Raw genomic sequence first — 16,591 nt, forward strand, 5'->3', positions numbered from 1 at the left:
TAACACTCTGTTCATTAAGAAGGAAAGTCCAGGGAGTGCCGAGCATTTCCAGAGGCTTGTCTTCTCTTTGCTCAGGGCCACAAATCTTCCAGGATAACTTTAGATGGGGAGTCAAGCCTGTGGAACATTTGTTTCCTAATAAAAAGGGTGAAAAGATCGTATAACCAGATTGTATTTGACTCAAGAGTTGCAAAGGACAGCTTTCAGTACGCGGATTGTTTCTTTGATGCCCTCAGAGATGAGGGCCGTGGCAGGGGAGGCGTAGGGTGGCTGCTTGTTGCACTGAGGGCCTTTAGCCTTCTAGGCTTGTCTTCATCCCCTTTCCCAAACATCCCCCAGGGAGGACAGTGGGGCCAAGGTTCTGCCTCACTGAGAAGGAAGGGGCTTCTGTCCGGGTTATCATTTCATAGCCTCGGGCTTCCTTTTGTTGCTTTCTCCATTTCCTTTGTCATCCTTGAGTGATTGTTCTTCGTTCCTCTCAGCCTTTCCCTGCACCTTTCTGGTCACCACATGCATCCTGTCTCACACCGCAGTAACATTCCAGTACATTCGTGCTACTTAAGTCCACTTCTTTGCCAGCACAGAAAGTGCTCCTAGAAATATTTTGGTGGATATAGGGCCTCTCTCTTTTTTACTAACCTCCTTGGGCCACCAAGTAGCTTTAAAAGAAAATGCATGGTGTGTGCTTGGGGGAGGCCATGACTGACTTGGTCCTGCGGCCACCCCAGCGCTCTATCTTTAGGGATCAGTTCTGTTAGTTACTGGGCAGTTTGACCAGTGAAGAGAGGCTTAAGTAATGGAGGCCTTAAAAGAAACCTCTGAGGCTGACTTGTTTTGAGGGCCTCCTGAGCCTGCTTAGATGGAGACGGTGACAGCCCATTGCCAGCCAGCCCAGGCTTTGTACATTGCTTCATGAGAGGTTTCTTGTTCTTTGAGAGATATGGCTTTAAAGCAGCATTCTCTTTTTAAGTCAGATCAAGTCAGCAGGCTTTATGAGGGGCTTGCTATGTGTCAAATCCTGGGGATACAAAGCCAAAGCCTGGGCCTCGCCCTCCTGGAGTCAGAGAGATCTGAGTTCAGATTTGGCCTCCTGCTCTTCCCGGCTGTGCTGTCCTTAGCAAAGCACTTAACCTCTCTTTGCCTTGGTTTTCTCAGCTGAACATGGGGACAATAATGGCCCCCACGTCCCAGGGTGGTTATGAGGATCAGAGGACATAATCGTTGCAAAGCACTCAGCATGGTGCTTGGCTCATAGTAAATCCTACATAAATGCTAACTGTCATATTAATGTGATGGGAGATGTGGCATACATGATTATATACAAACCACGCATACACCACACAAGCATACTCACGCATGCGCACACATACACACAGTAAACTGGAGAGAATCTTGGGGGAGGCACTAGCAGGGGCCAGGAAAGACTTATGGGACTTTAGAAGTGGGATTTTCGCTGGGCCCTAAAGGAAGCCAGGAGGCAGAGATGAGGAGGGAGAGTATTCCAGGCTTGGGGGACACCCAGGGAAAATACATGGAATTAGGACAGGATCTGTTCTGTGGGAGAAACAGCGAAGAAATTGAAGAACTGAATGGTGTGTGGAAGGGCTGGGACATGAAATAGGATTTTATGCTTCATCCTGGAGGTGACGGGAGCCAGCAGGCTTCATTGAATGGGGGGAGGTGGATGTGATGTGAGGTTGAACAAAGCCAGTGGAGTTTACTGTAGGGGAAGAAGGACATGTGACGTGGTCAAACTTCCCTTTAGAAGGTCACTTTGACAGGTAAGTGGAGGAAGGACTGGAGAGGGGCCAGACTCAAGGCAGGCAGACCCCCCTAGCAGCCCTGTGGTGATGAGGGCCTGTGTCCAAGAAGGAGGCATCCTGGGGAGATGTTACAAAGATCCACTTGTCAGGACTTGCCATCACATTGGATATATGAGCTGGAGAGTAAAGAGTCAAAGACAGTGCCAGTGTGAGCCTGGGGAATGGGGAGGATATAGCAAGCTCAGTTTGGGTCATGTTGAGTTAATGCTGACAGGACACGTTTACAGTTGGAGATGTTCACCAGGTAGTCAGAGATGCAAGCCAGAAGGTCAGGACATAGTGCAGTAGAAAAGGCGGCTGGGGAACAGGGGCAGGAGGTCCTAGATAAAGATTCAGCAGATTAGAGAGGAGAGCAGTGTCATGAAAACGTAATCACCAGTGTCCAAGGCTACAAAAAAGATCAGTAAAAATGAAGATGGGGCAAATAAGAGATGAGTGAGAACTTTGGAGAGAGTGGGTTCAGTTATTCTGGAAGTTGGAAGCTAGACGGTACAATTTTAAGAAGCATGAGAAGAAAGGAAGTGCAGGCACTGCTGTTGGCAGCTTCCCAAGGAGTTTACCTGTGAAAGGGGGTAAAAGAATGATCTGGGCCTCCGTGGGTCAGGATGTATGACCATGGCAGGAGAGGAGAGGGGGCAATGGGCTGGAAGGGGATTCACCGGCAGGGAGAAGGAAGAGAACAGAGATCAGAGTTTGTACAGCAGAAAAAGAAAGAGCCCAAACCTTGTTCGTATGCTTTGCCAGCAGGCCAGTGATTAATCCCTGCTGGCTTGCAGTCCTTTCTTTTGGTGCCTGCAGGGGAAGGGGGAACACAGGGCCTCCTCTGATTCTATTCACCTTCTCCTGCGGCTTTTTGTCACTCAGGGCTTAGCTTAATGAATATGTACAGCACTTGGTTGCCCCAGAAGCTTGTGCTGTGCTTTTTTCCCCCGTAGGACAATCCCACAGTGGTTGTTGAAGACCTGCGACTTTGCACCGTGAAACATTGTGAAGATGTGGAGAGACGGTTCTGCTTCGAGGTGGTCTCACCCACAAAGTGAGTTCTGAATCATCCGATGTTGTCGGTCCCAGGCCCGGGGCTGGGGGCACAGAGCTCGCATTCCCCAGGGGGAGATGGCCCACAGCCGTGGGAGTGGTGGGGGAGTGAGCACCTCCGCTGAGGGGCTTCAAGGACATGGAATGCTCAGAGCACACGGGGCCCACCTCCTCTGACTGACTTCGGTCAGTGCCCGATACAATTTTCCACTCTTTTTGGATCAATACCTTTCGTTTGCTCTCCCTCTGAAGCTGGTGCAACGTGCTGGGGACCCTCGTGGCCACTTTGGGCTTTGTGCTTTCATTCTGGCTGTTTCTAGTCGGTCTTTGTGGATTTTCTTAGGCTCCTCTAAGTTCTTCTGCTGATCGTTCCTGAAGAACTTTCCTTTGCATGCATCATGCCTGGGTCACTGGATGTCTGCTTTGTTTCTAGGTCTTTGCTACGGCAGGAGCTGCTGCCATTAATGTGGGCCTTCCTTTCTGTCTTTGACCTTCTTCTTGCTCCTCCCCCACTCAGCTCTGGGCATTCTCTGTGGCTGGCCACCCCCCATGACTGGAATGCTCTGTGCACTGAGCTTCCTGGCATCTTTCAGGTTCCAGTTAAAACCCCACCTCCTTCAGGAAGCCTTCCCAATCCCTCTTAATTCTGTTTTCCCTGTTGGAGATTTCTTTTTTCTTTTTAATTAACTAATTTTTAGTTTTCAGAATTCGCTTTTATAAGATTTTGAGTTCTAAATTTTCCCCTCTCTCTCCCCAAGATGCCATGCAATATTATATAGGCTCTAGATAGACATTCCTATTAAACAAATCTCCACGTTTGTCATATTGTGAAAGAAGAATCAGAACAAAAGATAAAAACCACAGGGAAGAAAAGAGAGGAAATCGTATGCTTCGCTTTGCATCAGACTCCGTGGTTCCTTCTCTGGGTGTGGAGAGCACTTTTCATCATGAGTCCCTTGGAATTGTCTTAGATCCTTGCATTGCTGAGAAGAAGAGTTAAGCCTGTCAGCTGGTCATCACATGATGTGGCCGTTACTGTGTACAGTGCTCTCCTGGTTCTGCTCCCCTCACCCTGCATCAGTTCATGTTGGTCTTTCCAGGTTTTTCTGAAGCTGTCTGCTCCTCATTTCTTATAGCACAGAAGTATTCCATTACACATATACCACGACTTGTTCAGCCATTCCCCAATGGATGGACATGCCCTCACTTTCCAGTTCTTCCCCATCACAAAGAGAGCTGCTGTAAATGTTTTTGTCCATGTGGGTCCTTTTCCCGTTTGTGTGATCTCTTTGGGATCTCGCCCCAGAAGTGGTATTGTTGGGTCAAAGGGCGTGCACATTTTTCTAGCCCTTTGGGCAGAGTTCCGCGGTGCTCTCCAGGATGGTTGGGTCGCTTTACGCCTGTTGGCTGTCTCTAATTTCTCTTGTCCATCATAGCTTGTTTGTGCTTGACTGTTACCTCCTCTGTTGGGGTTTGAGCTCCTCGAGGGCAGAGACTGTCTTCTGCCTTTCTCTGTATCCCTAGAGCTTAGCCCAGGGCCTGGCGCATGTTTCTCGACTGAGCAGCTGGGATGGACTTTTCTTACCATTTTTGGGTATAATTCCGGAATTGTTGGCTCGGTTGTAACAGCCCCCCATGTGTCGAGGTGGCAAGATCATATTCTTACAACCCAGCAACTGCGTTAGGGGTGAGGCCCTGCTCAGAGCCCCCCAGAAGGGCCCTCGGGCCTCAGGGCTCAGTGACAGCCAGCATTCACGGCACACTCCAGAGTCTGCAGGACACTTTTTAATATTATCAGACATCACCTCGTGTTCTCCTTACACGACACCTGCATGGTAGGTGCTATTGTTATCCTCATTTTGTGGATGAGGAAGTGGAAGCAGAGAGAGGTCAAGTAACGTGCCCAGGGTCACACAGCTAGTAAGTATCTGAGGCTGGATTTGAATTCAGGTCTTCCAGACTGAGTGCTCTGTCCTGTTGCACCCCATAGCCACCTCTGACCGTTTCAAACACAGGAGGATGAGGCCTGAGAAAGGACCAAGAGCTTGGTCCCCTTGGAGAGGACAGTTTTGGTGGGAGTGATGAGCCCAGAATCCACCCAGTGCTTAGTCAGCAGCTCCTAGGCTGTGCTGGATTCTGGGGCTGCCGCTGCCGTCCATTAAGGCTGGCAGTGGGCAGAAAACACTGGGATTTCTAGCCTCTGTCTTTGCCCGAATCCAGCTTTTGGCAGAGGCCAGTGTCAGCCATCGTGCTGGGACGCTCTCAGACCTGGGGCCTGTGCCGGGCGGGTCCTGTGCCAGACAGGTCCTCTGACTAAGCAGTCTGTACATCCACTCTCTTTGCAGAAGCTGCATGCTTCAGGCCGACTCTGAGAAACTGCGCCAAGCATGGATTAAGGCTGTTCAGACCAGCATCGCCACTGCATATAGAGAGAAGGGGGACGAGGCCGAGGTGAGTGGTCCATGAGTGCCATCTGCCCTGGGGTGTCTGGAGGGTCACAGGCAGTCGGGGCTCTGGCACGAGAACCTCTATGGAATCCCGCAATCCGAGGATCCTGTGGAAGGCCCAAGGGATGTGGGGGTAACAGGGACTAAGTCCACAGAAGCAACTTGAGGCTGGAGCTTAGGAAGTAGAGGCCCAGCCTGAGTCCTTCCTGCCCACTCTGGGCACTCCTCCAGCCCTGTCAGGAGGGCTCTGCCTGGTGCTGGGGACCGCACTCAAGTTGAAGGGGATTCCATAAGGAGCCAGAATTACAGCTGACACTGAAGTAGCATGTGGACCTGGGCAGTTGGCCTTCCTCCTTGGGTGCTGTGGGGCTCACCATCCTTTCCCCTCTCGTGGCCAGGCAGTAGGTGACAGACTGAGGCATGCCAGGCATGCAACAGTGGGAAGAACACTGCATCTGGGCTCAGGAAGTCCAGAGTTCAGATCCTGCCTCCAACACCCTGGCCAAGTCACTGACTCTCCAGCTGCCTCCGTTTCCTCATCTGTGAAGTGGGGCTGAGCACAGTGCCTGTCTCTCATGTTACACATGTTGTGACCCTTAAAGCATTACCGCCGTTCTGGTAGTGGTCTTTGTTACTGCTGCTGCCTTCCTTTCTTGCTCTGTTGATCTCCCTCCAAACGTTCTTTGCTGGGATGGTCCAGCCATAGGTGCCTGTCCCTGTGATGCCCAGGGCCGCCTGACCTCTCTTTCTGGGAACCACCTGCAGTGTCCTGATTTCCCCTGTTTCTCCGTCGAGCTCTCCACTTGGCTTGTGAACGTTATAGCCCATCACTGCTGCCCACCTGTAGGTTTTATGGCCCTTTCTGTGCCTGGCTTCCTTTTCGTTTCTAGGGCTTCTCCATTAGACCAGCCAGCCTAGAGCCAGCTGCCAGAGATGTAGGACTAATATTACTCCCGTTTGACTGATGAGAAGACCGAGGCTCACAGAGGCGAGGGGAACGTCCAGTAATCACTTGGCTTTTCTCTGTGGGTGATTTGATTGCCGTATCCTCATAAAATCATTTCCTGGTTTTGCTTCATCAGCCAGTAGTGCTTAGGACTAGTTCTGTCAGACAGTTGGAGTTTCCCTTTTAACTCATGCTGCAGCCACCGAATACTCTGGTGTTTTGTTTCTCTGTTTACGAAATGATGATTTATAGGCTCAGAGATTGTCAGAGCTGGAAGGGTCTGTCTAACTTCTGATTGCACAGATGGGGAAACTGAGACTGAGTCCCTCAAGGTTGCCTTTAATTAGAGTTAGGAACTGTCTGGCAGATGCAGGATTGTCTGACACAGCTTCACCAGAGGCCGCTGTGCCCTGTGCCACAGTCATTGCACGCATTGAATAGCCTGTCAGCTCCTTGGCAAAGAGTCCAGGCTGTGACGGGAGCAGGGAACGCTTTTTGCTTTTCTGCTTCTGTGTGTTTTCCTTAGAATTCTGTGACAGTCTGCCTCTAGAGTATTTCTATAAACCAGTCATTGTGTTGTGCAAAATATACTAAAAATACAACAGAAGGCTCTAGCCCATTTTATATTTTTCCTTCTAGAAGCTGGATAAAAAATCATCTCCATCTACAGGCAGCCTGGAATCTGGGAATGAGTCAAAGGAGAAGTTATTAAAAGGAGAAAGTGCTTTGCAGCGGGTTCAGTGCATTCCTGGGAATGCCAGCTGCTGTGACTGTGGCCTGCCTGATCCCCGATGGGCCAGTATCAACTTGGGAATTACCCTGTGCATTGAGTGCTCAGGCATACACCGGTAGGTGCTCTCCTCTCCCCACCTCCATTTCCCTCCCGGCCCCAGGAGCTTTTGGCCTGGCCACCTGCTGGGGAGAGCTGCTTCTGGATGCTTGACTGTGTCTGGCAGAGTTCAGGAGGCTTTCTGAGGTGCCCTGGCAGTGGGTGGTGCCTGTGCCATCCCATCCTGCTGTGCCTTCTTGTAGAGGGCTCGGGGCCTTGTTTGTGTGACCTAGTGGTTGCTTGGGCGGGGGAGCATGAATGAATCGCAGATGAGTGAGTACAGGGTGTCTGCTTTTGTTTATTCATGCCACTCTTTTCTGTTTAGGAGTCTCGGGGTTCACTTTTCAAAAGTACGCTCTTTAACTTTAGATACCTGGGAGCCTGAGCTTCTAAAGGTAATGTGATTTAACTTGACTCACAGTTTTCATTTTACATCACATTTATTTCCAAGCACATCAGTCTCTCTGTCCTACCCGCCAAGTCACCTGTGAAAAAAGGCACAAAAAAAGAGAGGAAAACGTATTTCAACAAAGCCCAGCTGCCCGCACCACCATCTCAGAAGGCCTCAGTGCCTGCATTGTTCCAGGGCCATGGTTTCTGATCTCTGCAAAGAGGGAAGGGAGGAGGGGCATTTTCTCATCTTCCCTTTTCGACTGAACTTTGTCCTGATCTTTTGCACTGTAGCACTTAGGGCCACTGTAGCTCTGAGCCTTTGTGTCGTTGTAATTTTCCTGGGTCTTCCATCTGTCACAGTGGGCTGCTTCTCCTTCGTAGTGACTGCTTCACATAGCACAACACAGTAGTGATCCATTACATCCATATGCCATAATTTGTTTAACCATGTGACTGGGCAACTGAGAGATGCCTGTCATCTGATCGCCTTTACTTGTTTTTGGATCTCATGAGAAAAGAGGGTTCATTGGTATTTAAAACGAAGAATGCCTTCTTAGTCAGGTATTTGGGGTTTTAAATCAACCGTTGGCAAAATGAGAGACCATGTTATACTTGCTGCATGTGTTTTGAGCATTAACATTGTTGAAGACTACATTACTTAATCTTTTTTTTTCTTGTCACACAGCTTATGTGTGAGTTGGGAAATGATGTTATAAATCGAGTTTATGAAGCCAAAATTGAGAAAATGGGAATAAAGAAACCACAGCCTGGACAAAGGTACTAATTTAGTTTATCCTTTTATAAATCCTTTTCCAAATTCAGGAATTAAAATGTGATTGTTTTATTTTTTTTTAAGTTTTCTTGAAATCAATTGATTAGTAAGTATTTTGTTAAGGGACTGTTATGTGCACTGACATACAAATACTGAAAGAGCTCTCTGTCAGGGACTTCCCTTCTCCCTGGGGAAACCAGGAACATAGACATAAATATACATAGAATATACAGAAATACTAAAAGCACCATTGTTCCTGAGAGAGAGGAATGAGAGGGGCGGCTAGGTGGCACAGTGAATAGAGCACTGGCCCTGGAGTTAGGAGGACATGAGTTCAAATTCGGCCTCAGACACTTAACACTTACTAGCTGTGTGACCTTGGTCAAGTCACTTAAACCCAACTGTCCCTATGGAAAAGCAAAAAAGAGAGAGAGAGAGAAATGAGAATTAAGAGATCAGAATTTATGTCCAGCAAAAATAATGAGCAGAATAATAAAACTTGAATCTATATTGGCAAGCCTCAGCAAATAAACAAAGAAAGAATAATAGATTGGGAATGCAGATCCACAGAAGTGAAAGAAAACAAAGGAGAAAAGGAGAAAACCCAGGAAATATACTCACTGTGCAAGCAGAGCATGCAGATCTTGAAGCCAGGCAGTGTAGAAACAACCTGAAGGTCATCAGTCTCTTCTAAGAATAAGACAGGACAAACACCCTACCACCATAATGAAGGAAGTAATAGAGCCCTACGCAGGACTTCTGAACATAGAAAATTAAATTCCAGTTGAAAGAGTTCACAGATTGCCTCCAAAAAAAAAGCCTAAGGCTACAAACTCCAAGATCCACTGAGGTTAAAATTGAGCATTTCAGTCAAGTAATAAGTTCTTCAATCCATCTGGAGAAAGACATTCAAATAGAAAGACATGGATGTTGGAATAACCCAAGACTATTCCACACCGTCAGAAAAAGGAGAGAATAGAATAATGGGTTAGGAAGAACCCTAGAGATCTGGGTGACCCATCCTGCAATTCTGATCCTCATCTCATAAGACAAAAGATGGACTTTGAATTATAAAGAGAAGAGTTTGAAAGAAAACTAGAACTGAAGAGATTTTTTTCATCTCTTGCACCCTAAACCACCAAAATTGGAGAGGAGGGACTAAATCTAGACTGCAGTAGCCACAGAGTGACAGCAGAGACCAGCAAGAGATTTCTTCCTAAATGTACACAAGGAGAATAGGATGAAAATAGAACTTTGGAGGAGGCCACTGAAGGGGAGATGGCACCCTGTGCTTCTGTGTGGGACTCCATCACAGTGTGTAGCAGGGGGATAGAGGAGTGAAGGAGGCAGTGGGCTCAAGGCAAGGCTAGCAGCAAGGAGATGATTCATCAAAGGGAGCCTCTGTGGTCTCAGAAAGTGAAGAGCCTACAGGGGAAGAAGTGAGGAGAAGGAAGAGAAGACTGAAAAGAGAGGCAAAGGAAAGAGGCCTACTTTGGAGTTGATTAGGAGTTCCATGGATGAATGCTGGGAGTGAAAGGAGATGAGGTCTTTACACTGCGAGGGACTTGGGGGGTGTGGTACCTGAGAAGTCCACTGGTCTTAGGAGGGGAGAAGTTGGAACCCCTAGGGGCAGCAGGCCCCTGGAGGAGAAGGAGACGTCGGGCAGAGGGAGTTTTCCAGGCAAATGTAGGGGAAAAAAGGTCAACAAGAGAGTGTCTAGATCAGTAGTGGGGAGAGGTTCCCTGCCATGAAACACTGTCCTCTCTGATACTTACAGTAATTGGCAAGATGAAAAAGGGGAATCCATGCAGTAAGCTCTGCTAGGCAGTGGCCAAAAAGCACCTAGAGAGTAGAGCCGAGAATGGGTGCTTTGAGAGCTTTAGTAGATGAAAAAAAATGGAAGATTATATGAAGAATACAGAGAAAAGAAGGAGACCAGGTGATTATAGGGGCCATGGGTCAGAGAACAAGGGTCTAGAGTAAAGAGAAAGAGGAGGTGGATAATGAGATGGAGAGGAATCCTTTTTGGAAAGGGGTATGTGAAATTTAAAACATTTTTAAAAACTAATGAACAGAAATAATTAAAGGGAAGGAAAAGAAGGGGGAAATCAACCTGGTGGAGAGGGGGAAGAAAGCAAGAAAGGAACTAATAAAACCCTAAAGGGAAAAGGGTGACAAAGAAGAAGTGATAGAGGTGGGCCATGGAGAGCCCATGCGAACAGGTCCACCTTAAAAAAACAATAGAGTAGAGGACATGAAGGAGCATCATACTTTGTTTGCAGCACAAGAGGGGAGAAGGCATCATAACTTGGGGGAAACACCTCAGTTTTAGAGACATGAAGAAAAATATAAACCTAACTCTTATAACTTTAGGTGCAGATGGATTAAATAATCCAATAAAACAAAAAGAAGTGACAGGTTAGATAAGAAAAAAACCCTGCAATCTAATCTTGTTTACAAGAAACATTTAAAAAACAAAGACATACAAAATAAAATTAAAGGCATGGGAAAAAAATTTTCTGTACATCAAAGGAATTATAAAAAGCAGGACTTGTCATCATTCTATCAGACAAAGCAAAAATAAACATTCAAAAAACTAAAAAGGGATAAACAAGGAAACTGTATCATGCGGAAAGGAACCACAGACAACAAACGACTGTCAACTATAATCTTATACTCTCCAAGTGCCTTAGAACCCAGATTCATAAGGGAAATATTGTCTGAGCTTCAAAAAGACTGAGGAAGCAACACAGTAGTTCCAGGAGTCTTCAATATCCTTTTCTCAATTTTAGATAAGTCCAATGGAAAAATGAACAAGAGGGAAAATAGGAACAGAACAAATATCTGGAGAAACGAGAGTTAAAAGACTTACGGTATCTTTCAGTTGAGACTACAAAAGAAAAAAAAATACACGTTTCTCTGGAATTTTTACACAAATTCACCATGTACTAGGTCACAGAGACATTTCTAATGTAAAAGGGCAGAAGCCATCAATATATCCTTCACAGACAGTAATGCGATTAGAATAGAACTTGGTTAAGAGACCACAAACAAAAGATGCAGACCCAAATGGAGACTTGACAGTGAAATTTTAAATAATGAATGGGTCAAAGAACAAATCATACAAATAGTAACAACGTCAAGGAGAATGATAATGATGAGCAACATTCCTGGGATTTACCTGGAAAATCATACAGTAACAAAATAGAAAAAGAGAAGAATAATAAATTGAATGTGCATTTTTTAAATTAGAAAGTCAGCAAATAAACCTAAAATAAGCACAAAAGAGGAGATATTAAAAATTGGAGGGGAAATAGATACATTGGAAATTTTTTAAAACTATAGAAATGATAAGTGAAGCTAAAAGCTGGTTGTTTGAAAAGAATAATAAAAATTTTAAACCCTTAGCTAATCTTATTTTTAAAAGGGTCTGAAAATCAAATCAATAAAATAGCAAATGAGCAAGGTGAAGTCACAGCAAAACTAGAAGAAATAAAAATAATCGGAATATATTACGCACAGCTATATGGTAAAAAAAACAGAACACAAAAGAAATAGAGGAATACCTTCAAAAATGTAAAATACTGGAACTATCAGAAGGTCAGATAAAGTTCTTAAATAATCCATTTGCTGAGAAGGAAGAAGATCTAGCTTTAAGGGAACTACCAATTTTTTTTTAAAAAACCCAAACTCCTGGACCCGAAGGAGCCACAGAATTAAATCAATAGTATTTACACTTTTAATGCTGTACCCATTCAAATTATTAAAGGGATTCCTTTATAGAACTTGAAAAATAGCAAAATTCACTTAGAAAAATAGAATAGCAAGGGAAATAATGAAAAGAAGTTTAAGGACAAAGGGAGAATATCACTCCCAGACCCAAAACTATTTTATAAAGCAGCAGCTATCAAAACTGCCTCATATTGATTAAAGAGTAGAAAGACAGATCAGTGGGACAGGCTAGTCAAAAGAGATTCAGAAACAATAGAACTCAATAACCCAGTGTTTGATAAAATGGAAAACACAAATTACCTAAGGAAAAATTGCTTATTTGATAAAAACTGGGAAATGAGAAAGCAATCTAACAGAAATTAGACTTAGATAGACATTTTGCACCATACTCCACAGAACGTTTTAAATGGATATGTGACCTTAATATTTAAAGATTATACTATTAAAAAATTAGAAGAGAAACAGATCATGTAACTCTTACAGCTATAGGAAAGAGATGTGCACATACCCAAACAAGTAATAAAAGCAATTACAAAAGATAAAATATCTTTTGATTACTTGAAACTGAAAAGTTTCTGCCCAGGCATCATTAATGCATCTAGGATAAGAAGGGAAGTGGCCACATGGGAAAAAAAAATCTTTGTTACCAAATTTCTCTGACATGGGTGTAGTAGCCAAGAGACATAAACAATGGATAAATATGTATGAGATAGTAGCCATTCCCCAATATATACATGGTCAAAGGATATGAACAAACATTTCTCAAAAGAACTGCAAAGTATTCATCACCATGAAAAATGTTCCAAATCACCAATAGTAGAGAAATGCAGATAAAAATAATCATAAGGTTTCACCTTAACTCTGGAAATTGACAAGAGATGACAAAAAATGCCAACAGTCAATTTTGGAGGGGTTGTGGGAAAGATAAACGCACTAATACATTTTTGGTGGAGCTATGAAATAGAACAACCATTTTGGAAAGCAGTTTGGAATTATACAAATAAAGTGACTAAAATGTCCATACTCTTTGAACCAGAGACTCCATAACCAGGCTTAATACCCCCAAGGAAGCTACTTTAAGAAGGGAGTCTCCATATACACTAAAATATTTCTAGCAGCACTTTTTTATAGCTACAAACTGGAAACTAGATGCTCATTGATTGGAAAAATGGCTAAACGAATTGTGCTACATAGATATAATGGAATATTATTATACTATAAGAAATGATGAATGATACCTACAGAGGAGCCTGGAAAGGTCTCTATGAACCTGATGCAGAGCCAAGAAAACAGTACACCCAGTGTCTACCACAATGTCAATGGAAAGAACAACCACACACCAGAAAGTTCAAGTCAGGGTAAAAAAGTATAAACATGAAGCAGGACTTAAATGAAGAGACTTGAGAGGATGCCCCCAACCTTCCCCAAATGGCCACCCAGACTTTTGTATTTTTCTTTTTTTTTTTTTTTTAAAGCAATCAGGGTTAAGTAACTTGCTCAAGGTTACACGGCTAGGTGTTTCTGGGTGGGTGCTAAGTGTCGGAGCCTGGATTCGATCCCCAGGTCGTCCCGACACTGGAGCCAGTGTTCTTACTCGCTGTGCTACCTGGCTGCCCCTGTATTTTTCAATTAGTTGTGCTGACATTTTTTCATCTCTAAAAAGATATTGTTTTCATATAGGATGGGGTCATGGGGGAGCAGATGGGATGCTATAGGGATATAAAAACCAGAAAATGTCAATAACAATTTGTTTTTATCACCAAGACAAAGTATAGAGAAGAGATCCCAGGATGTGGCCGTGGGAACACCAATAGTTGGGTATGGTTGAGGAAGATGATGAGACAGCAGAGGAGACTAAGAAAGGAGCTGACTATGTAGGTGGAGACTTGAGAGAGAGTAGTCACATTCTCTCTCTCTGTCTCTCTGCTTCTCTCTCTCTGTCTCTCTCCCCCCCACCACACACACACACACACACACACACACACACACACACACACACACACATCCAAGATGTTATTTAGTTGTTTTGCAGTTATGTCTGACTCTGTGACCACATTTGGGGTTTTCTTGCCAGAGATCCTGGAGTGATTTGCCTTTTCCTTCTCCAACTCCTTTTACAAATAAGGAAACTGAGGCAAACAGGATGAAGTGGTCTGCCCAGGGTCGTACAGCTACTAATGGTCTGAAGCCAAATTTGGTCTTAGGGAGATAGATGACTCTTCCTGACTCCAGGACCAGCACTCTGTACACTATGGCACCTCCTGCCTGCCCATGTCCAAGATGAGACAATGGTTAATAATAATGTCCTCTCTTTCATCCTGGTCCTCCAGGATGACCTCTTCCTGCTTGCAAGGGACAAAGAGATACCATTCCTTCTCATACCTTCCACCTGTTTCCTAGCCTGACCCTTCCACAGGCACAGGAAAGAAATGCCATCCATCAGCTCCCCACACTGATCGTGTCACCTGCACTGTACAGTAGCCCAGTTGGATTCCACTCTGAGAAAAGTTTAGAAAGGGGGGGAGAATCAGGATGGAAAGATAATGAGTTCCATTTTGGGCCTGTTGAGTCTAAGATTTCTATTGGGTATTCAATATACGATGGGAGTCTGTAACCCCTAATGACATTAATAGCCCACCTAACCCCATTCATCAGTGATCCTGAGCCCCTAGCTGTTCAAATCCCATTCTTCATTTCCTCCTGCCTGGTCCCTTGTTCTGATCCCCCTAAACTTCATAATCCTTCCTGCCTTTCCCCCTAACATGTCTCCCTCTAAAACCCCTTCCACTGTCTTCTCTGGAATCCTTGCTATAGGTAATAAATTCTCCTTCATTGTACATCTTTTCCTTTCACATTCTTCTGGCTCTCATGGAATCCTGGCTCTGTCCCATTGACACATCCTTGCTGGCCACCTTTTTCAGTTTGTTTGTTTCCCCCAGGACACTTGGTCGGGGTGGAGAAATCACAATACATCTGTTCCAGGCTCTCCCTCTGCCTCTGTCAGTCATTAACCTCTCCTCCTTTGAGGTTTACTCAGTCCATATCTACCACCTAATCAAAGACCTGGGAGCTGCTGTGACTGGCCTCCAGAACACTTTCCTTCTTTCCTCTATGAGTTCACACCCCAGCTCATGGTCTTTCTCCCCTCTTCTGCCCTCATAGTAAGGGCTTCAACATACATATTAAGACTCCCTCAGACACCTTAATCTACCAGTTCCTCAATTTATTCATTCCCTGTCACCTATACTCAATTCCACTTCAGCTGCTCACCAAGATGGTTATACCCTTTATACCCCTGATCTTGTCACACAAATGCTTTGCTTCCATGTTGATGAACTCTGGAATTCCTTTTTCTGATCACAGTCTCTTTTCCTTCTGCTTTGCAGCCCTTAAACCCTGTTCTTTGTCATCCCCATGACCTCCATTCCCTCGACTCCTCAATTGTTTCACAGGCCATCTCCCTTGTACTGGCTGGATTCTGATTTTGCTGTCTTGACCTCTTGGTGAAGCATTCAACTCACCACTCTTCTCTTGAATTTGATGCCCCTTTCTTTTATTTCTGGTCTTGCTCTGCCAACATTCAGCCCTGAATTACTCCCACTTGTCTATTGTCTTTACTCCTATTCATGTTTCCCTCTCCTCGTTCCCCTCCTACCCATCTGACCTTTCCTTCTTTATTTCATTTGCTGGAGCCTCATCCAGGTCATGCTGCCTAACAATGGATATTCCCCCAGGGTTTTTTCCTTGACTGTCTTCTCCCTATATACCACTTCACCTGGTGATCTCATCACCTCCCATGTATTTAATGACCTTCTCTCTGTTGATGATTCTCAAATCCACCATAGCCTCTCTGCCACCCTCCATTCTTATTTCTCTAGCTTCCTTTCAGACGTCTTATGCTCACTGTCCAGTAGACATCTTAAACTCAACAAGTCCAAAATGGAACTCATTATCTTTCCCCTCTAACCCTTCCCCCCTTCCAGACTTTCCTGTTACTGTCAGTGAATGAACACATAGTAATCACCTGCTGTGTGCCAGACACTGGATGAAAAGAAAGACGGGACAGTCACTACCCTCAAGGAGCTTACAGTCTAACACACAAAAGGAAGCTGAAAAGGAGGAGGGAAAATGTGGGTGAGAGGAATGGGAGTGATGATACCTGGCAGACAGGGCATGATGAAGTCCTGCAGCCAAGTAGGAAATACTAGGTGTCTGACTTGGGCTCCCTCCTTCAATATAAGATCTGGGAGGAGCTTTCCGGATGTCCCCCATCCTTTCCAGTCAGAGAGAGGGAGGGGCCAAAGGGGCAGGGGCCGCTGAGGACTTGTGAATTGATGTTACAGGATGATGATCCTTCTGCAGACAAGGCTTATAACTGTGTGTCATCCTGGTTTCCTCCCTCTCTATCTTCCCTTCCCCCATATCCTACCTGTTGCCAAAGCCTGCGATTTCAACTTTGCAACATTTCTCATTGACTTGACTGCTGCAGTATCTTATCCATTTCACCTCTGCAGCATCTCTGGTCCATTTCACCTCTGCAGCATCTCTGGTCCATTTCACCTCTGCCCCATCTCTGGTCCATTTCACCTCTGCAGCATCTCTGGTCCATTTCAC

At 45.1% G+C, this 16,591-nt stretch overlaps 1 protein-coding gene across 1 annotated transcript in view; it reads left to right on the forward strand.

Moving 5' to 3' along the window:
- The window catches only part of ACAP2 (ArfGAP with coiled-coil, ankyrin repeat and PH domains 2), a 141,796-nt gene that overhangs the window by 107,935 nt on the left and 17,270 nt on the right, over window positions 1-16,591 (forward strand). The window contains exons 12-16 of the mRNA XM_069083274.1: window positions 2,759-2,859; window positions 5,204-5,309; window positions 6,891-7,099; window positions 7,406-7,475; window positions 8,159-8,250. Of these exons, the coding sequence (XP_068939375.1) occupies window positions 2,759-2,859; window positions 5,204-5,309; window positions 6,891-7,099; window positions 7,406-7,475; window positions 8,159-8,250 (578 nt within the window). The remainder of the gene's footprint in view (window positions 1-2,758; window positions 2,860-5,203; window positions 5,310-6,890; window positions 7,100-7,405; window positions 7,476-8,158; window positions 8,251-16,591) is intronic.

Source organism: Petaurus breviceps, unplaced genomic scaffold, assembly GCF_028583685.1.
Source record: "Petaurus breviceps papuanus isolate PSGF00001 unplaced genomic scaffold, PetGlider_PUasm1.0 173, whole genome shotgun sequence".
NCBI classification, from domain to species: Eukaryota; Metazoa; Chordata; class Mammalia; order Diprotodontia; family Petauridae; genus Petaurus; species Petaurus breviceps.